This window comes from Canis lupus, chromosome 5, assembly GCF_003254725.2.
Source record: "Canis lupus dingo isolate Sandy chromosome 5, ASM325472v2, whole genome shotgun sequence".
Lineage (NCBI taxonomy): Eukaryota > Metazoa > Chordata > Mammalia > Carnivora > Canidae > Canis > Canis lupus.
In genome coordinates, this window is record NC_064247.1 from 68,370,194 (window position 1) to 68,391,260 (window position 21,067).

General features: G+C 44.8%; 1 protein-coding gene across 4 annotated transcripts in view; it reads left to right on the plus strand.

Moving 5' to 3' along the window:
- MBTPS1 (membrane bound transcription factor peptidase, site 1) overlaps positions 1 to 21,067 on the plus strand; it is a 52,675-nt gene that overhangs the window by 3,138 nt on the left and 28,470 nt on the right. For 2 of the 4 annotated variants that reach the window (XM_025426997.3, XM_049110640.1), the window contains exons 2-8: positions 10,175 to 10,665; positions 11,356 to 11,613; positions 14,407 to 14,610; positions 16,213 to 16,323; positions 16,755 to 16,864; positions 18,366 to 18,482; positions 18,939 to 19,006. In XM_025426997.3, coding sequence (XP_025282782.3) covers positions 10,503 to 10,665; positions 11,356 to 11,613; positions 14,407 to 14,610; positions 16,213 to 16,323; positions 16,755 to 16,864; positions 18,366 to 18,482; positions 18,939 to 19,006 — 1,031 coding nt within the window. In that variant the 5' untranslated portion in view covers positions 10,175 to 10,502. Of the gene's footprint in view, positions 1 to 4,795; positions 4,953 to 10,174; positions 10,666 to 11,355; positions 11,614 to 14,406; positions 14,611 to 16,212; positions 16,324 to 16,754; positions 16,865 to 18,365; positions 18,483 to 18,938; positions 19,007 to 21,067 lie in introns of all 4 variants that reach the window. The other 2 variants (XM_035716045.2, XM_025426998.3) reach the window with 2 other exon arrangements.

Sequence of the window (21,067 nt, forward strand, 5' to 3'; positions counted from 1 at the left end):
AGACTGAATGAGCAAAAAACTTGCCCTGGAGCTCTAAGGTAGACACAGATTTTTTAACACAATTCCTAGGAAATAGATCCCTTTTAAGCTCTACTATATGTACAGATAAAAGCAAATCTTTGGGGTCCCTTGCTGTCTCCGTTGGTGCAGTGTGTGATTTGATCTCAGGGTCATGAGTTCGAACCCCGTTTTAGGCATCTTAGAGATTACTTAAAAATAAGATTGTTTTTTAAAAAACAAAATCTTTAATACTTTGAATCTTTGTGTCACTATCTTACCAGAAAATTTGTTTTTCTATAAGATTTATTTTTTTGAAGATTCTATTTATTCATGAGAGACACAGAGAGAGGCAGAGACATAGACTGACGGAGAAGCAGGCTTCTCACAGGGAAACCTATGTGGGACTCCATCCCTAGACCTGGGATCACGCCCTGAGCCACAGGCAGATGCTCAATCTCTGAGCCACCCAGGCGTCCCTATAAGATTTATTTTAAGGATATTTTATCTAATTATATTTCATCTAATTATGAAAGTGTAACATAGGCTTTTTGTAAAAATGTAAATGGCTAGAACTAAGAAAATAACTCCTTGTACCGATAGCATTGAGAGGTAGGACCACTGTTACCTTGAGGCAGAGATCTTTTCCTGTTCTTTTTCCTCTGTGCAAATAGATGCATGATTTAAAAATCGAAACTTGGATCCATGAACTGTTTTACTTAATATTGCACTAATATTTCCCCATATTCTTTGGGAAATATGTTCAAGACCTATGGCTGCTCTAACAAATTTCTACAAACTTCGTGGTTTAAAACAGTACCAATTTATTACCTTTCAGTTCTAGAGGTCAGTAGTCCAAAATCAATCTCACTGGGCTGACGTCAAGGTGTCGGCAGGACTTCATTCCTTATGAAGGCTACAGGAGAGATTGTTTCCTTCTCTTTTTCGGTTTCTAGGGGCACCTGTGTACTTAGGCTCCTGGCCTCTTTCTCTGATTACCTCAGTTTCTGGCTTCCATCATCTCCTCTCCTGCTGCCAGTGGAGTAGCTCCGTGGGCCTGCCTCCCTCTTGTAAAGACTTGTAATTACATTGGTCCCATCGGAATAGTCCAGACTACCCTCCCCATCTCAAGATCCTTAGTTTAATCATACCTGCAAAATTTCTTTGGCCATATAAAGTAACATTTACAGGTTTTGGGGATAAGGATGTGGATATCTTTGGGGGACCATTATTCAAGCTCCCAGAGGACATAATTTGAAATTGCTACATAGCATTCTTCCATAGTATGGGTTAATTAGTTAATTAGCCAGTCTCCTGTTGTACATTTAGATGGTCTCTAATTTTTCCCAGTTATAATTTTGGGTGCAAATCATTGTATGCTTTCAGATTCACACTTTTATGGAATGAATTTCAAGGGAAGATTTTTTTTTTTTTTAAAGATTTATTTTAAAGCATGCATGTACTTGTGAGCTGGGGGGAGGGGCAGAGGGAGATGGGGCGAGAGAGTCTCAAGCCGACTCCAGGCTGAGTGTGGAGCCTGACTGGGGGCTCAGTCCCATGACCCTGAGAATATGACCTGAGCCAAAACCGAGAGTCAGATGCTTAAAAGACTGATCCACCCAGGTTCCTCTCTAGGAGAGATTTTAGAAAAGCAGGGTAACTTACCTCTTAAGAGTGTGGTCTCCATGCCAGACTGCTCAAGTTCCCAGTCCAGCTTTCTCACTCACTGCCACATGGCCCCACATGGCATGGTGATGGGTACCCCCCCCCCACCGACCCTCAATCCTGGGCGCCTTCGTGTTTTCATCTGAAAGTGGGGTTTAGTCACAGATTGTGAAGATTCAGTGAGTTAATACGTGCAAATTGCTTGGAATAGTGTCTGTCACGGATAAATGCTCCGTGTGCTAGTTTTTGTTATTGCTGGATTTATTAGGAAAGGGTTTTACTTCCATTTTTAAGGCTTTTATAATGCATGTTGGTAAATGACCCTTCTAAAAGGTAACAGGAGGGCAGCCCGAGTGGCTCAGCGGTTTGGCGCCACTGTCAGCCCAGGGCCTGATCCTGGGGACCTGGGATCAAGTCCCATGTCGGGTTCCCTGCATGGAGCCTGCTTGTGTCTCTGCCTCTTTCTGTGTGTGTGTGTGTGTGTGTGTGTGTCTCATGAATAAATAAATAAAATCTTAAAAATAAAAGGTAACGTGAGTTGTTTTTTTTTTTTTTTTTTAACAATCATTAGCAACATGAGATTCCTCGGTTTATTGGATTGGATTCTTTTTTTTTTTTCAACTTTTTTTTTTTAATTTTTATTTATTTATGATAGTCGCAGAGAGAGAAAGAGAGAGAGGCAGAGACACAGGCAGAGGGAGAAGCAGGCTCCATGCGCCGGGAGCCCGATGTGGGATTCGATCCCGGGTCTTCAGGATTGCGCCCTGGGCCAAAGGCAGGCGCCAAACCGCTGCGCCACCCAGGGATCCCGGATTGGATTCTTAAACATAATTTGTGTTTCATGTTGGTGTCTCCATGTATGTCTCTCACACTATTACTTGATTTTGACTAACAAATAGAAGCAGTTGGATATAAGAAACTACTGATTGCCAGCGTGGGGAGGGGTTGAGGAGCAGGAGAAATAGCTGAAGGGGATTAAGGGGTCCAGACATCCAGTTATACGGAAGTCAGGGGGAGTCAGGCTCAGCCTGCACTGTAATAACGTCATCGTATAGTGATAGCTGGTAACCAGACTAGGGGGACCATTCCCAACCCATGACCGTATCAAAGCAGTATGATGTATGCCTGAAGCTAATAGGGTATTCTGTGTCAATTATACTTCAGTTTTCAAGAAGTTCCTTGATTGTTCTTATGTAAATTGTGGAAACACTTCAGCTTTTTTTTTTTTTTTAACACTTCAATTTTAATAGAAATTTACTTTACCATGAATCTCCTCAGGGGTCCTGTCAATTCATTAGAATGAGTTTGAATTTCACTGTGAGCAGCTCAGTCCCGTCAGTTGGGCTGTTGGGATGTCATTCTGTGTAACCGTTGACGTGTGTGTGTGAGTCTGTCTGACATGGTATTTAGTCTGGTCGTGCACACAGGGGGCCGCTCAGACTGATTATCAGGAAAGAGGCTAAAATTGTCCTCCCCACCAATTTTCAAAATTTAATTCTCCCCTCCTTCTCATTCATTCCCAGCCGCTGAGACTAAATACAAAACTTTTTTATTTTGTGCATATTTTGGAAATGATTTCAACCCACCAGAAAGGTTCCAAGAACAGCACAAAGCCTTTTTTCGTCCTCTGAACTTTTTGAAAGTACCTTGAAGACCTGATATCCATTATCCCTCAATACTTCACTGGGCATTTCCTGCAAGCAAAGTCCTCCTTACATAATCAGAGCACAGCCTTCAGATCAGGAAATTAGTCTTGATACACCCTTGCTCTCTCCTCCCAGGCAGTCCCCATTCAGGTTTGCCAGTGTTCCAGCAATGTCTTCACAGCAAAGGGATCTAGTGGAGAACCTCGAGTTCAGTTACCGGTCACGTCTCCTGCGTCTCCTTCCGTCTGGAGCTGTGTCTCAGCCATTCCTTGGCTTTCGTTACCTTGGTAATTTTGAAAATTCCAGACCAGTTTATTTTGAAGAATGTCCCTTGATTGGGTTCTGATGTTTCCTCATGATGTGATTACAGTTGTACATCTTTGGCAGGAACCCGACAACTGACACTGGCTGCTTCTTCAAACTTTCAGTTTATTTATTTGTAAATGTTATTGTGGATTCTTGTTTTATATTTTCTTTGGTGGGTTAACATGTTACTTTCGTTATTTATGTTGGTGCTCAGTTTGTTCCACGCTGGCCTCTGTGTTCCTCAGACACACTCCCATTATTCTTTGAGTGCTTTCTCACTTTCTGGCACAAGATGCTCCAGACTTACCTGCCCACTCACCTGGAGCTAGCCGTGTCTCCAAGGAGCCTGATTTCTTGCAGTGAAGAATGGCATTTAGAAAATTAGTTCTGAGGAGGTTCCTGGGTGGTGCAGTCAGTTAAAGCCTTGGACTCTTGGTTTCAGCTCAAGTCTGACCTTTGGCTCGTCAAGCCCCACATTGGGTTCTGCACTCAGCACGGTGTCTGCTTGAGTTTTTCTCTCCCGCTCATGTGAGCCTGTCTCTCTCTCTCTCTCTCTCTCAAATGAATAAGTAAATCTTTAAAAAAACAATTTTAAAATCTTTAAAATCTTTAAAAATCTTTAAAGTAAATCTTTAAAAAAAAAAAAAAAAAGATGGGCAGCCCTGGTGGCACAGCGGTTTAGCACCGCCTGCAGCCCAGGGCCTGATCCTGGAGACCCTGGGATCGAGTCCCACGTCGGGCTTTCTGCATGGTGCCTGCTTCTCCCTCTGCCTGTGTCTCTGCCTCTCTCTGTGTGTGTCTCTATGAATAAATAAATAAAATCTTAAAAAAAAAAAACAACAAAGTTCTGGAAACAAGATGGGCTCCCTCCTGTTGGGCTGTCACTACTCCTGTGTCCTTGCAGTAGGCAGAGCTAGGAAATGTACGTGTGTTTGTGTGTGTATGTATGTACACATGCTTCCATTTGTTCGTTTTTACCTGTCTGTCCCATATATTGAGAACCTGGAGTTCACACCAGTATTTCCAAGTTCAGTCTGATCCTGCATAGATCTTTAAGGTTTTTTTTCCTTTTTCATACCTGTGACTTCCTTTTCTGGCAGTGAGAAAGCTGCAGCCTGTTATCTAGAAATATTTGATTGATCAAATCAATTTCCTGTTTTCACTGCCGTCACCCCACTTAGGCTCCAACACTGTCACCGGGTACCTCTGCTCTGCACACCTTCCTCACCCTCTCAGGATGCCATCACCCCACCCCAGGCCACTGTGGGTCTCCACCAGCACCCAACCTTCTTGCCCTCAGCAGCTGAATTGTTCAGAAAGGGAGGAAGAAAAGGAAAGGTAGAGCTCTTGTTAAAAAGTGTTTCTTTTCCTGTTGGTATATGTCTGTGTCTGTATTTACCTGCTCTGTACTCATTGCTGCCTCCATGCTTCTCACTAGATGGTGAAGCTGTTTTGGGGGGAAATGCTCAGCAGGTTTGCCTTGTGTAGTGGGAGATGGGGCCGGAAGAAGGATATCCATTGTTGACATAGGTGAGTGGATGTTTTAGGCAAGGGTAGTTCCGTCACTTTAAAGCCCCCGGGCAGGGGCAGGGGTGGGGGGGAAGGGGGGGCAGCCCGGGTGGCTCAGTGGTTTAGCGCCGCCTTCAGTCCAGGGTGGTTCTGGAGACCTGGGATCAAGTCCTGTGTGGGGCTCCCTGCATGGAGCCTGCTTCTCCCTCTACCTGTGTCTCTGCCTCTCTCTCTCTCTCTCTCTCTCTCTCAATAAATAAATAAATGAATAAATAAAATAAAATAAAGCCCCAGGGGGAGTAGTCAGTGGGGCCTGGCTGTCTTTAAAATAGGCCAGTGGTATAGTGGTTGATCTGATCCCAGTGCCCATGGCATCATTCACCAGCCTTTGCACCCCTGGTGGCATTTTTGTTTTCTCCAAAGCAAATTTGTATTTTGAAGCCCTCTTATTCTGGGATTGGGAGAGCATAGAAACTTCAGTATCTTGTCAGAATTTTTTAGCAGCCTTGGGTCTTTAGGAGCCTGTCTTCTTAGAACCTAGATTTTAGTTCACCTTCAAAGAATGTGAGTAGGTCACCTGTATCCAAATAAAACTGAGAGGTATCTCCTTGTCCCATTATTTCCAACCTGACAGTTATCCCCATAGGATAACTATGGGGATTTTTCTACTTGGAAGTGCCTTCCAGCCACTGGTGGATTTGAAGGCTGGGGCAGGCTGCTATTTGCTCTTTTGTCTGAACCTTTTAATTACTAAACCAGCAATCTCTTTCAACTGACCTGTTTATTATGGAAATTATTTCTCCCCAGATTTTGGGGTCTTTTGACCTTACTATTCCTTTCTGCCCTGAACCATGCATTCCCAGCACTAATGCTTGCTCTAGTTTTCACATGGTCAGAGCACGGTACCTGCTGGTGTTCCCCAAACCAGCTCTTCCTGCACCTTCTCCATCTCAGATGGGCAGATGCCATCTGTGTTGAGGTGAAAGGCCTTGATGTCCTTGGCTCCTCACATATGCACCTCCCAAATCTGGCTGTCAGCAGATTGTCTCGCCACCCCCATCATCCCTCCTGCCTCAGCCTGGCTTGAGCCCCCATCATCACAGGGGCCTTCCAGTCGGTCTCCTGCATTGGCTGTACCCCCCCCCCCCTTCCACCCAGAAGCCGGAGCAAGCTAGTTACTGTGGCCTGACCCCCTGGTTTGGGTCACCCCTCTGCTCAGATCCTGCTTTTCCTCCCATTTGGAGTAAAAGCTGAGGGTCCTTCCTCTGACCTGCCAGGCCCTCCCTGGCCTGTCTCCCCATCTGTCACTTCTCCCATTTGGCTTCTGATTTCTGCATCCTTCACCCTGCTCCAGCCTCACAGGCTTCTCTCCTTCCCTTACACGAAGCAGGGGCTCAGCTGCCCCAGTGCCCGCAGTACTCTGCCTGGTGGGCCTGGCTGGGGTGGGTTTGGTTTGCTGCTGTGTTTGTGCTGCCTGTCCAGTACCTGGCTCTCCGGCCTTGCACTGTAAAGGAGTCGGGCCAGTGAGTAGAGCTGCTCAGCAGCCCCACCCGGCTGTTTTATCTGCATACCCCATTCCCATTGCTTCCTGCATGGTCCGTGCAGTTTGCACCTGCTTGAGGAGCCTGCTTCCCACCATCTCTCCACCTCCAGATTGGTGTCCCGTGGCCTCCCTCCTCATGAGGATGGCTGGCAGATCCTTTACATACATCCTGGTTTTTTCTGGTCTCTGATGTAGCTTTGTTTAGGCTGCTCCACTTCTTCCTTATTTCCCTACTTCCGGTCCTACCAGCTCAGGGTCTGCCAGAGCTGGCTGCCATCCCTGTCATCAGCAGAAGCCTCCTGTTTGACCCAGAACAGCTCTCAGTGTAATGTCCTGGCCCTGCATGTGTGCCCCGCCTTTGGTGTTTTCCTGCACTTTGGTTAGCTGTTTGTGTTTATTGTCAGCTTCTTTGCTGGATCACATCTTAGAGACTTGGTAAATGTAATATAAAATGGTGTGATTTAATACATAAATTAAGAGAGACTGTCTTAGTGCTATTGCAGTGTCCTGTTTTCAAAAACCTAAAAAATTACATTTTTCTGTTTGGGAGAGAACTCCCAAAATTTTATTATCTTGACTATCTTAGGCATCTTTAAAGTTTAAAAACCCCCTAACCTTTTCTTCCTATTTCTCTGTCTTACGAAGTCTGTCTCCTGGCCCAGTTGTAGGACAATGTCATCCATCTCTTCTGCACAGGCCACAGTATGAGGTCGCTGTCTGTACCTGTGTGCGAATTATTTTGGAGCAAGTTTAATAAAATTGATCTGACACAGTAAGGTCTAAGATTTGCTTACTAGTATCACTTGCTAATATTTGTTACATGTAATGCAAATATGTAGTAGATTATTTAGCTCCAGGCAGAAGAACTTAAGAGATTTCTTCCATTTATTATTATTATTTTTTAACTTGCCTTGAGGGCAGCCTGGGTGGCTCAGCGGTTTAGCGCCGACTTCAGCCCAGAGCGTGATCCTGGAGACCCGGGATCAAGTCCCACATCAGGCTCCCTGCATGGAGCCTGCTTATCACTCTGCCTGTGTCTCTGCACCTCTCTCTCTCTCTCTCTCTCTCTCTCATGAATAAATAAATTAAAAAAAAAAAAACAACTTGCCTTGACTGAGAGACCTGTTTAAATCTTTTTTAGAGGGATGCCTTGCTGGCTCAGCAGTTTAGTACCTGCCTTCTGCCCAGGGCATGATCCTGAGTCCCGGGATCAAGTCCCACGTCGGGCTTCCTGCATGGAGCCTGCTTCTCCCTCTGCCTGTGTCTGCCTCTCTCTCTGTGTCTCTTATGAATAAATAAAATCTTTAAATATAAATAAATATTTTTTAGATTTAAGTTCATTTAATATAACAGATCTCATCAGTGATGAGCTTTATCTCCTATGACCACTCATACTATAATTAAGGAAGGTATGTGCTTCATGTGATTGTATTCTGGGATACCCCATTCCTGCAAGTATCAAATATAAACAGAAAAAATTGGGACTCCCAAGTGGGTTGCTGTGAAATATGTTGGAGTGTCTTTTTCAGTGTACCCTGTTGTTGCTGTTCTTTGATCTTTCTGTTCCAATTTTTGGTTTTAATTTGTTTTCATGGTTAGTATTTTCAGTGTTGTTCTTTACGTTGGCATGGAAATAACTTTTAAAATTTCATTTCCATCCGACAAGCTCCATTCATCCAATCTTAGTCTCCAGTGCCAGAGAAGCCGTGCTTTTCAGAATTGTGTGTTATTACACATTTTTATAAAGATTTTATTTATTAAAAAAAAAAAGATTTTATTTATTTATTTATGAGAGACACACAGAGAGAGGCAGAGACACAGGCAGAGGGAGAAGCAGACTCCATGCAGGGAGCCTGATGTGGGACTTGATCCTGGGACTCCAGGATCATGCCCCTCAACCACCTAGCCATCCAGGCATCCCCGATTGTGTGTTGTTATAGCAGTGAAGTCCTAAAAACTAACCTTTCAAACCTTTTTAGGTACTCTAACTTTATGGGTGTTTTCCTGTGTATAGACACACATATCAATAGTTACAGAAACCACAAAGTTTTTGTTACTCTAAAGCACCAGCTTCTGCCAGAAGAAAGGGTTTTGATAATTTGTTACCTCACGGACTCCTGGTCCTAAGTGTTTTCTTTTTATTTTTTTCTTTTTATTTTTTTAAGTGTTTTCTTTTTAGAAACAAGTTAGCAGTGTAAGGCCATCTTGTTTCATTTATTTGTGTTTCCCTTGCTGGATTATTTATGTTTCTGGTGGGATCAGTGCAACAGATTTTTCTGGACACTCTACAGTCAGCGTCTTTTTTTTTTTTTTTTTTTTTTTAACTGCTCCTTTTTTCATTCCTTTTTTCATTGTGAAGAATGATCAGTTTTCATGCCATTCAGGTGCTTGAAAGGTATCTGTGCCCATGTGTAATTTAACACTCAGATAACACTTTTCTTTGGCAGCAGTGTATCTCGCAAACTGTTCTCTTATATTGCTTCCAGTAAAGAAGTAATCTGGTTTTATAACCTATTTAGTGGGTGAGATTTCTTTAAGGTGAGGCTTCATGTAAAATAAATTTGATGACCCTTCTATGTTCTCTTCGCAGGAACTATTTCAAAATCTGAAAGGTGTAGTTTGAATAGTTTTAAAGTATAGTTTCTCTAAAAGAAAGTGGCAAGGATTTGACCTGTATGGAAATTAGTTTGTTCTTAGGTATTATTTTATGGTAGAAAGTGAGGATGTTTACCAAGCTTTTGCCTGAAGATTTGGTAAAATTTATGGCGAATTACACTGCTGTTGGAGGGATGCTTGGGTGGCTCAGTCGGTTAAGCTGTCCCGACTCTTGGTCTCAGCTCAGATCTTGATCTCAGGGTCATGGGTTAAAGATCTCAGGGCTGGAATGCTTGGGTGGCTCCGTGGTTGAGTGTCTGCCTTCAGCTCAGCACGTGATCCCAGTGTGGGGATCGAGTCCCGCATCAGGTTTCCTGCGAGGAGCCTGCTTCTCTCTCTGCCTGTGTCTCTGCCTCTCTTTCTGTGTGTCTCATGAATAAATACATAAAATCTAAAAAAAAGAAAAAGAAAAAGATCTCAGGGCTATGGGTTAAAGCCCCACGATGGGCTTCACGCTGGGTATGGTGCCTACTTAAAAAATAATTAAAGTGCTATTGGAGAAGAGCCCTGGAGACAACGGTTTACAAATGATGAGAATAGAGAATCTGAGGTAGAAGCAGAGGAGGGGAAGTGCAGGACCAGGATCCCTCCTTCTCTCTGGCTGCTCGGGGGCTCAGTATTCCTGGCATCGTTGGTTATGCTCAGCTTTTCTATTTATTGTATCCTTTCTTATTTTTGAAGCTGTCTTAAAATGCTTTCTCCCCGGAGAGAAGTGAGGAGTAACGAGATAGAGAAATAATAAGGTGTTTCATGCCTGAGCTGCAGCAGTCTGTCTCATCGTCTAAATGGGCATCTTTGTGGCCCTCTGGCCTATGGTAGCACTGACTCCTGCCTGGCTCGCTTTGTTTTGTAGACCACTCACAGCTCCCAGAGTGACTGCTCGCCCCGCTGCACTGTGTTTCTGTGCTGCAGATGGAGTGTAGGACTCAGTTGTCTGAGCCAGAGTGAGAGGAGCCCGAGGCCCAAGATGGAGAAGAAACGAAGAAAGAAATGAAAGCCTCTTTCCAGGCCAAACCACAAAAGGCCATGAAATTTAACTTTTATTTACGTTGGACAAGACTGTAAAATGGCTAATCAATGATGTTTCAGCTTTTTGCTGAAACAAAAATTAACTTATAATCAAGGAAGAAAAAAGTGTGATTTGAATTTATGCGATTTTATGACCATATTTACTTACGACCATGAAGCTTGTCAACATCTGGCTGCTCCTGCTAGTAGTTTTGCTCTGTGGGAAGAAACATCTGGGTGACAGATTGGAGAAGACATCTTTCGAAAAGGCCCCGTGCCCTGGCTGTTCCCACCTGACATTGAAGGTGGAATTCTCCTCAACGGTTGTGGAATATGGTAATGATATTATTTTAGTCCCCCTCCCCATTTTTTTTTTTTAAACTTTAGTAGCTTTTGCCAAAAAAGAGATTTCCCTCTTTTCTACATAAATTTCAAATGAGGCAAGCACACAGCGCTTAGGATGTTTACTCTGCTGAAGTTTGCTCTCCTGGTATAGGTAGCTTCTGTGAGGCAAGGACATCGGCATTCTGAATTACTTCCTAAAACCTGATTCTATGGAACAGGTGCCATTGTAGTTGCTGAGAGTGAGGAGTGGGGAGGTGCTGAAGCTGAGGTGACCAGATATGAATAAACCCATAGTCTTCTCTGATCCACTCTAAATTTTCTTACTATTTCAGTAAAATAAAACTAAGCCTTCTGAATCTCTCTTTTCTGTTTGAAAAAGTTACATGCATTTATTTGCCATATATTCAGCATTCTATTAATCTTTGCTTTTTGAAAAATAACACAGGTATCTGATTTTAAGTTGTGTCCTGTGATCAGGCATTCATACAGATCATTTTAACTCAGAGCTCCAGAAACTGCTGTGTAGGACATTTAAACCAGTCTTTTGGTGTACTGCTCCTTCTGCTATAGACTTTAAGATCTGTAAGTTTTCTTTTACCAGGGAAATTTTAGAGTAGATAATTCTTAGGTTACAATACACGGACTTAAATTCTTATTTTTATTTGTGGTCATTGATTTCAGAATACATCGTGGCTTTCAATGGATACTTTACAGCCAAAGCTAGAAATTCTTTTATTTCAAGTGCGCTGAAGAGCAGTGAAATAGACAATTGGAGAATCATTCCTCGAAACAACCCATCCAGTGACTACCCTAGTGATTTTGAGGTGATTCAGATAAAAGAAAAACAGAAAGCGGGGCTGCTGACGCTTGAAGATCATCCCAACATCAAACGGGTGACACCCCAGCGGAAAGTCTTCCGTTCGCTCAAGTACGCGGAGTGTGAGTACTGTGACCTCGGGCTCATCTGTCAGTTTCTGCTTCTGTAGGGTTCAGGGAGAGAATGTGCCCCACCCCCTCCTTGTGAGAAACTTCAAACTGGCAGGCTGGCAGGGAAAGGCTTGGGTAAACCTGAGTCCCTTCATCTAGTTTCACGAATTGTGAACGCTTTCTTGCCAGGAATTTAAAAAACGAAAGACAAAAAATAAACTTCGTGCTCTTGTGGTGTGAACATATCTGCAGATTTGCAGTGGAGAGCAATGGATCTTTGTCTCTCCTGGACGTAGTTTTCACCTGGGCTCCTCTTGGAGCCTGGAGTCCCCAGCACCCCTCACATTCTAAAGAGAAAGGCAGGGTCTTTGTCTCCTGTTTGGTTGCCCTGTGCTTCTGTGAGCATGTGTTCTTATTTTTAAGGCAGCTTGTAAAACATCCTTTCTGTAGGTTTAATTTTGTTTTTCTGAGAGCCTCCCGACCATGCCCAAGCATGCCTTCGCTGGGCCTGACGTGGTCTCAGGCTGTACAGGTGTGAGGAACACCTCTCCTTCTCTGCAACTTGGGCTTGTTAGAGTAGTTAATCCTTAAATAATAAATTGCATATTTAGCACTTAACATTTTCTGAAGTATACTTATTACCAAAGAAAAGGTTTTCTTCTCTTTGTGATAAACTAGGGTAACAAAGTACTAGTTTTATTGTTATTCACTGTCATTTTTTTCACTGGAAGGAGAGAGAAATAAAAGCTTGCTTTTCTCCCTCTGTCCATCAGGAACTAGCCCTGACAGCCTGTAAGGGCATATGGGAAAGCCAGGCTAATTTGGATAGTGTGACAAGCCAGCTCTTGAGGCACCACAAAGGTCAGGTGTCTGGCTTCCTCAGAGCTCTCTTTGTCAGTCCAGATGTTTTGTGATGCTATTTCTCTTTAAAGAGCAATAGCCTCCAAACAATCTAGGAAGATAAAAGCAAACCAAACCTTGTGCACTTAGCCAGATAAATGTCTTGCGCTTTTTTATTTTACTTTGTTTTGTTATCATAAAGAGCCCCAGAACATTTTAAGAAACATGGAAATGCCTAATTTTAGCACAGCAGTCCTGGAATCTCGAGGTTAGGTTCCTTTCTGTACACTCTTCACCATGGTTGTCAGACGTGGTGCTTGACACCCCCTAAGGATGTGGTGCACGGCTGACAGGCCCAGTCTGTCTTGTCGCCATCTGCTACCTCGTGTGGTGAGTGGCTTTCCTGTAAGCTTCCATTTTTCCCATCCAAAAATGGAGATAATGCTACCTACCTCATAGGGTTCTCACAAAGATGAAATAAAATAGTGCAAGTGTAAGAGCTTAGCAGAGTTTTTTGGATGTAAGTAGATGTTAAATATTGCTTATTTCTCTGGCTCTCATGAGAAGGCTCTGCTTTATTTTGGCTGGAACCTGTCCCACTCTGGCTCCCATCCCTGGCTCTGTCCCTGAGCTGGAAGAGAGAGCCAACCTGTTTGCCACGAGACAGTGTGTAAAGATATTTCAAAGATATCCATGGTGTCCCCCTTGCTTGATGGATTCCTCTCCAGATCCTTGGACTGTCCCTCACATGGCCCGGGTTCAAGCCCTCTCACCATAGTTATAGTGCTTTCCTTCCAGGACTCTCTAGTTGTCCGAATTGCTCTTATGGATGAGATCCAGAGCCGAGCTCATTACTTAGGTGTAGTCTGGTCTGCTGCAGGCTGACGGAGCAGACCCGCACGTGCTGTCAACACCATTCTTTGTCAGCACCTCCGGTATTGTCCCACGCTATTGACTTAACAGAGTCAACATGGCAAGTTCAGTACAGAATAAAGCAGTTTGTCTGTGCAAATAATTACTTATGGGAGTTGACCCGACTATATGTTTTTCCAGTTCCCTGTGCTTTCATGGGGGAGCCTGGTTAGCCTGGAATAAAAGTGATAGTCGTTTATGTTAAAGACAGAATGTCAGTAGTAGGAGTATAGGTGTGTTCTTCTGAAAACCGATTTGAGATGCAGTTTTTCTTCATGATAGCATGGTCCTGAAAGGTAAGGACAACTCTTGCGGTGTTTTTTTTGACTATTTTTCTTCCATTTTTCACAAAGCAAGGTGCGTGTAGAGAGCAAAATTCCTGGTTTCCAGGGCAGTTTGGCAGGTGCTGATGTGCATGCAGCCAGCCATCCACCCACAAAATCAAGAGAAGACACAGTTCAGCGCCCTCAGAAACTCCCTGACTGCTTCCTAGTCCTGCTCTTGGAAAGGGGACCCTCTAGTCGGTACATTGAGGGTAGCGAGCAGTGTACAGTTGGGAAGAGGTCCTGCTGATGCTTCACTGGGATGAGCGGGATGGCATAATGTACCTTTTTCTGTCCCAGAGACCCAGCGCTATGAAACTTGACCATCATCCCATGGCCACTCTCTTCCTTGTGGTTTGTTGTTGCTGCTTTTCGTTCAGTGAGGACAAGTTGCCATTGCCCATGAAAAATCAGATGTTTCTCATATCTTCAGTTTTAGTCACGAGTTTATTGAGTTTATTTTTTTAAAAGTGGTCATTTTATCAGTCCGCTGCTTTCCGTAGGTTGTAAAATGTTCAGTAGAGGTCACCTTGGGAGTAATAATGATGGCTGAGTGATACCCATAGATGTAAGTGCACAGAGAAAATCCTTTGGCAGAGGGAGAGAACCCCACCTTCTGTCACATAGAGTCTCGGAGTCATTGTAGCTCTTTTCGGGATGAGTGCTTTCCCTGGCCAGTATTGGGTTGGTGCCACTCCGCTTCTCATATCTCTTCTCTCCTCGGCTCTAGCTGACCCCGTGGTGCCCTGTAACGAAACCCGTTGGAGCCAGAAGTGGCAGTCTTCCCGCCCCCTGCGAAGGGCCAGTCTCTCCCTGGGCTCTGGATTCTGGCACGCCACAGGAAGACATTCAAGCAGACGGTTGCTGAGAGCCATCCCGCGCCAGGTCGCCCAGACCCTGCAGGCAGATGTGCTGTGGCAGATGGGCTATACAGGTGCGTGCCGTTTGCCTGGGAGCAGTGAGGGGCCAGGGGTCCAGCAGCAGCCACAGGCCTGAGGCACCTGCCTTCCCGCCGTGCATGAAGCTGGTCATGTCTGACTGCCTCTCATCTTTGACTTCTGTTGTGCTGGGCATTTGCTTCTGTGCCTTTTTTAAGTTGTTTAATCCTATACACCTTTGGTTCTTTTCTGCATTTCTGAGGTTAGCGGGTAGATTGTGGAGCATTTCTTTCCTGTCAACCTGTAGCTGAACAAAGAGCAGTTTCTCAGGTAATGAGATCAAGTGCAAAGATGGTTATTTGGATGTGATAATGTGAAAATGAGTTCATTCCTTGAGGGTGGAGCTCTCTCTGCAGAACGGCTAAGTTACAGACTATGCACCTGTTGATCATTAGTTTCAGCGCAGGAGACAGAGGTAATGACCATATCCTAGGAAATAAAACAACCAGTGTGGTATTTTTCCTAACTGATTCATCATGGCAGAAAATTGTTGCCATAACTACTGTGAAGGTTTGTACCCCAACTCAAATGGAAGCCAGTTTCTCTACTCCGCCACTCCAACCCCATCCATCTCAGCTGGTCTCAAGGGCCTTATCCGCATCCCCTAGCCTTGGAGATCATAACTTCTCCCTTAATTCCCCCGACCCTCACCCTGCAGAATGTCCAAGGCACTGAAGCTCTTCATGCCTGATTGACTGACCTTTCTTTAAAATAATAATTGTCACCTTGTGGTTTTATCTTTCCGGGGTGAGAACTCTTTACAAAGCAAATTCTCTAAACAGAAAAGCATTTTTTGTCCCCCGCATCCCCGGGCCAAGTGGTTTTTGAGATTGTGTCATTATTTAAATGTAAGCAATATGTTTTGGTAGTTACTTCAGTGTAATTGATTATTTAACATAGTATTGACACATAAACACGACTTTCACACCAGAAAGACACCTACCTTTGTGACACCTGTTAGCTATTAAATAATATGAGTGTCTTAGATATTTCACATGTTTTCTAGAATTTCTTGATCTGGTAACATCAGTCTTAACATTGGTACACGTAGCTTTTGGCCCGTATCTGAAATAGGCTCATTATCTAGCAAGGTGTACACTGGAGTGGTGTTCCTCATGGTGCCGTTATCCCCACAGATTGCCAGCAGCCCCTGGTTGTCAAGGTTACTCATGAGCAGAGGCTACTCATGAACAGCGGCTGAGCTCTGAGCAAAGGGGTGGGAATAGTCTCCCCTCCTGCAAGGGTGTGTTCTTTGTTCATGAGATGAGGGGAGGCAGACCCAGTGGAAGTCCCCAGAAGCGGGGAAGTCACAGTCACTCCTGTGTGGAGGACTGAGCTCAGGTGACAGTTGAAGGGTGTCCCAGGAGATTGCCCCTGTGGCCTCAAGTCTTATTAAATAGCAAGTGATGGCATCTCCCTCGGTCTCCACTTTTCCTCGTCATAGCTCAGCCAGGGCCCCTGAGGTTCCTGACCTAACTCGTATGCGTTGGGCAGGCTTTGGGCCTCCGTGACAGGTCCCAAGGAGGAAAGTATTTTGTAGACAAAATCCAAAAAGATGATTTCTCCAAACATGATTGTTGCTTATTTTTCGGAATAAGGTGCTAACGTAAGGGTTGCTGTTTTTGACACTGGGCTAAGTGAGAAACATCCCCACTTCAAAAACGTGAAGGAGAGAACCAACTGGACCAATGAGCGGACACTGGACGACGGTGAGCGATGATGCTGTGGTGTGATTCTGTCTTTGTACCTTGTTCCTGTCCCCAGTTTTATGGGTTAAGAGTACAATTCTCTGTATGCGAATGATTACATGATCGTGTACAGCTATTATTGAGACAAACCCATGTTGTTCATGTGCCTTTGGGTGGAAGCTTGTCTCACTGTCTTGGGATGTCAGGAAGTAGCGTTTGAGGAGAGAGGGCTGCCTGGTGGAGGAGTGCTGACTTCCCTGTTTGAGAGGGGGTGGGGGTGCCAGGCCCAGAATTGGGGCTGCCATAGTGTGGGTTCTGAGTGGGACACCATGTGGGGGCAGTGCAGCTTCTTTGTCCAGGGAGCGAGTCTGTTGGAATCGGTGGTTTGAAATGTTGCATCTTGGTGCACGTTATCAGCTGTATCTTACAACTTTTCTCCTTGTGGTTGGCAGGGTTGGGCCATGGCACATTTGTGGCAGGTGTGATAGCTAGCATGCGGGAATGCCAAGGGTTTGCTCCAGATGCGGAACTTCATATTTTCAGGGTCTTTACCAATAACCAGGTAGGTGTTTTGAGGACCCCTGAAGCTTAAAGAGTGGACATCAAAATATAAAAAGTAAAACTTGGGAGAACACACACTCCTTGGGACACCTGGGTGGCTCAGAGGTTGAGCCTTCCACTCAGGTCATGATCCTGGGGTCCTGGGATCAAGTCCCACATCAGGCTTCCTGCAGGGAGCCTGTTTCTCTTTCTGCTTGTGTGTCTGCTTCTCTCTGTGTGTTTATCATGAATAAATAAATATAATCTTTGAAAAAAAACACATACTCTTTTAAAAGCAGCACACCTCCTTGATGCAGATGGAGCTGCATCTGGCATCTCACATGTGCCATGTTGTTCCTCTGCTGCCACTTCTTTGTGGCTCTGCCCCTTTGCCATCCATCCCTTTGTCAGCCTCCTTGGACCATGAAGACCTCACTCCTGGGGCACTGCAGCAGTGGACTCATCCGCCTCTCATTCCATCCTGTCCTCTGAGCATGCCCTGGGCTTCTGTGTCCCCGTGCCCCCATGTCACAGGCACATTTCTCATGCTTTCTGTGTGAGAGAAGAATCCAAGTGACTGTGTTTGCCACCCCTATTGACCAGCTCAAGGGCCATCTCTGTACCGTGGTGCCCAGTGGCACATTGGGCAGTGTGGGTTCCCAACCCTATTCCCTTGCTTTTTATAACAATTTATAGAAAGGAGGGGGGTTCCTATTTCTTTTTTTAATTTTTATACAAATAGTGCACAGTTCAAAAATCTCTACAGGCACACAGGGAAGATTCCCCCAATGCTGTCCCCGTCCAGCAGGGATAACCTTACTTCCTCGTGTCCCGTGTGAGGGTTTCTCAGTTTCTTGTACCCGCCCCCCTCCCCCCCGGTATTTTTTTTGCCTATACAAAAAAATGTAAATGGGTCTTATTTGTAAAAGCCTTTAAGAAACATAATTCTGAAATATTGCACTGATTCTACTTCTACTGTAAGTTTAATTGTACATGTATTTTATAAAAAACGTCTGAGTGGTGATACACAAGGCAATTCAGCTCTGTCAGGAGACTGGGGGAATTGAACATCAGAGAAATAATTCAGAAATAATTCAGAGAAATAACTTTTATCGATGCCATTTACCCTTCAATCTGTTTAGGAATGAAGGATATTAGACAAATATGTTAACTCTGTAGAACGCTCAACTGAAAGGGAAGTGTCTTGTGATAAATTCTTTCTGGGAGAGGCAGTGAGTGGTGTGGGGGTCCACCTCACCCTGGAAGGTGTACTTGAGGGTGAGGCCCTGGGGAGAGCAGCCACCCCCAGAGCACAGCTCTCCCTCAAGTCTAGCTTCAGGGACCTAGAATTTCCGAGTGTCTACATTTCGGAGCATTATTTGTTCTTGGTTTTCATTTCTGAAATTTAAGTTAATATGTTGTGCTGCTTAAGAGATTATACTTTACCTTTAGAAACAGAAACTCTGTTGTAGCCCTTTTAGACTTTCACTGAAATCCCTAAAGTCATGTCTGGCATTAACTAGGTATCCTACACCTCCTGGTTCCTGGATGCCTTCAACTATGCCATCTTAAAGAAGATGGATGTGCTGAACCTCAGCATCGGTGGCCCTGACTTCATGGACCATCCCTTTGTTGACAAGGTTGGTCATGTCCCCGCACAAAAGATAGTGGTACTCCTGGTGACAACGTCTGTTCTGAGCATTCATCTCTGGTGCTCTGGTAGCCTGTCATGGACAAGGCCACTGCCTCGTGAGGACGATGGATGATGTCGCGAGCTTTGAGAACTAGCGTTGGGAGCAGGACAATCTGTTGTGTTGGTACCTTTTCCAAACAGCACATTTCTGAACCTGCCCAGAAAGCGGGCTTTGCTTTGTGCACTGCAAGACCCCATATCCTGTTTTTATCAGTGCTACTGAACACACTGGTTGGCAAACATCCATCCCATAAGGGGCTACTGTTACATTTTGAAGGGCACCCTTTTTTTGTACTGTTTTTAGAAGTTGTAGTTATTTTTGGACAGTTGTACATTAATTGTTTGAGAGTGCCATAGTTGCAGAGGCCATAGTTGCAGAAATAAATGTTTGTTAATCCTTTAGGTGTGGGAATTAACAGCTAACAACGTAATCATGGTTTCTGCTATTGGCAATGACGGACCTCTTTATGGGTAAGTATTCCCCATAGGGATGGCTTAGAGGTGTTTTCTCACCTTGAAGTAACTGCAGATCTGTTGTCCATCTGTCTCTGTGTCTACCTGTGCCTGTTTGTATCTGTCAAAAACTTTGTGTCATGGGAATATTCTGCATATAACGAGCCAGACTGTGTAATGAGTCTCACTGGTCAGCTTAGGCTGGTCTTTTTTCTGCTTAATTTTTTATTTATAATTTTTAGTTTTCTGTAAATAGCAGTTTGGAGGCCTACAGCTTTTATTGTACTTTTTTTTTCCTTCCTGAAATCAATCAAGAAAGTAAACCTGTAGAAATAAATGGATTCCGCAGTATTTAGTGATACCCGCTGTGTGCGAGGCCGAGGTGTGAGGAGGTAAATGGGACGAGGTGCCTGTCTTAGGAAGGATGAGGCGCAGACGCAGCAGAGTTGGCAGAGAGGGACAGTACAGGCAGCGTAATAGACCTGGCGACCTCTGTCGGTTGATGAGCAGGGTCAGACGGAATGAAGAGAGAGAATGGTGTCCCAGAAATGCTCTTCTGTGCTGGGTTGTCACGGTGGACTAAAGCAGCGTGAGATGTGAAACGCCATTCACTGTGATACAGGTCTTGAGCTCTCACCTGGTTAGAGATCCCGATCTCCTTTCACCTATGGCTCCAATTTGCATTCTGTAGGTGATGCGTATAAATAGTCTCTTGTGCTGAAATGCTTTTGCAGCAGGATGTGTGTCATCTTCCCATGTTGGCTACCAAGGACTTGAGCGGTTCGGTGCTGTAATGGGGAGGGTGTGAGTTAACCAGAGAGGAGGAGGAGAAAACGCAGGAGAAACGAGCGTGTGCATAAGCTGCTGTGGTGTGCACAGTGGGCACGTGCGCCTAGGCCTTCAGAGTTGCTCATTGCATTGTGCTGTGACACCCCTAGGCATGCATGCCATGGTTTAAGGATTGATGGACTTAAACATGAGGGGCTCAGGGCACAAGATTAGATATACATTGGACAGGTGGTAGGCCCAGGAAGGCCTGTGGCCAGAGGTGGGTAACTGCAGCCCACCGGTGCTGGCTCAGCTGTGTTTCCCGCAGCCCCCCTGCACACTCCACAAACCCAGTCCTCTCCTGGTCCTCCCTGCAGTAAACCCTGTTTATCTCCATCCCATCACTTGTTCTTGCTACTGACCCCCATCGCTTGCCTTTCTGTCTCTTCACACCCCTCTCACCAGCTCTTCCATGTGCTTCTCTGACCGCTCTGCCACACACTGGTCCCTCCTCTGAAATCCTGTGACGTCTGTGGGCCATCACACTCCTTTTCTGTGTTAGAGGAGCACCCTGAGAGGGCCCCATGTCCATCTCTCACATCTGTTTGTGAAACTGCACAGAGCCCTGGCCTCTGCTGGCAACTCCTATCGTGCTGGGAACTGCCCTGTCTTTGAGTCCATCATGGGGTCCTATGTCCTTTGTGTACTTGAACTTCATTTTTAGCATAAGCCAATAAGAAAAAAAATCACTGTAGGTGCCTCTGAACAATTACCTGGTAACATGTTGGTGGCCAGTGAGCTAAGGAGGCAGTGCCAGGATTGACTCAACGCTGGTTTAAAATAGTTGGTTAAAAGCAGGTGCCCTAGAGTCTTTACTAAGGTCATTTAAGTCTCTGGGAATCAGTTGTGGTTATTGAATTGTCAGGGTTCTGAATTTGGTGGTAGAGCTATGGTAGGTAAAGTTCAGAGATGCAATTTCATGAATTGAAGTTGTTTGATATTTTCAGGCCATTTGGTTTTATCTTGACTTAGCTCTTTAGAGTTTAAAACTTTTGTTGTGATTTGTTTCACTGTGATTTCTTTACATATCAGGTACACTCAAAGTATTGAGAATTGTATGGTTTTCCTTTGCATCTGTCTGCCCTTTGAGGAGCTCACAGTGAGGGTGGAGGGATCACTCCTCGGTTCCCTGTGAAGCAGGGGAGCAACCTGCAGGTGATCAGTTGAGAACTTTGACTTCCTGACGGTGGCAGGTGCCAGTTTGTGGCTATCACTGCTTCCCAGAAAAGTGTGGGATCTGGTGGGGACAAG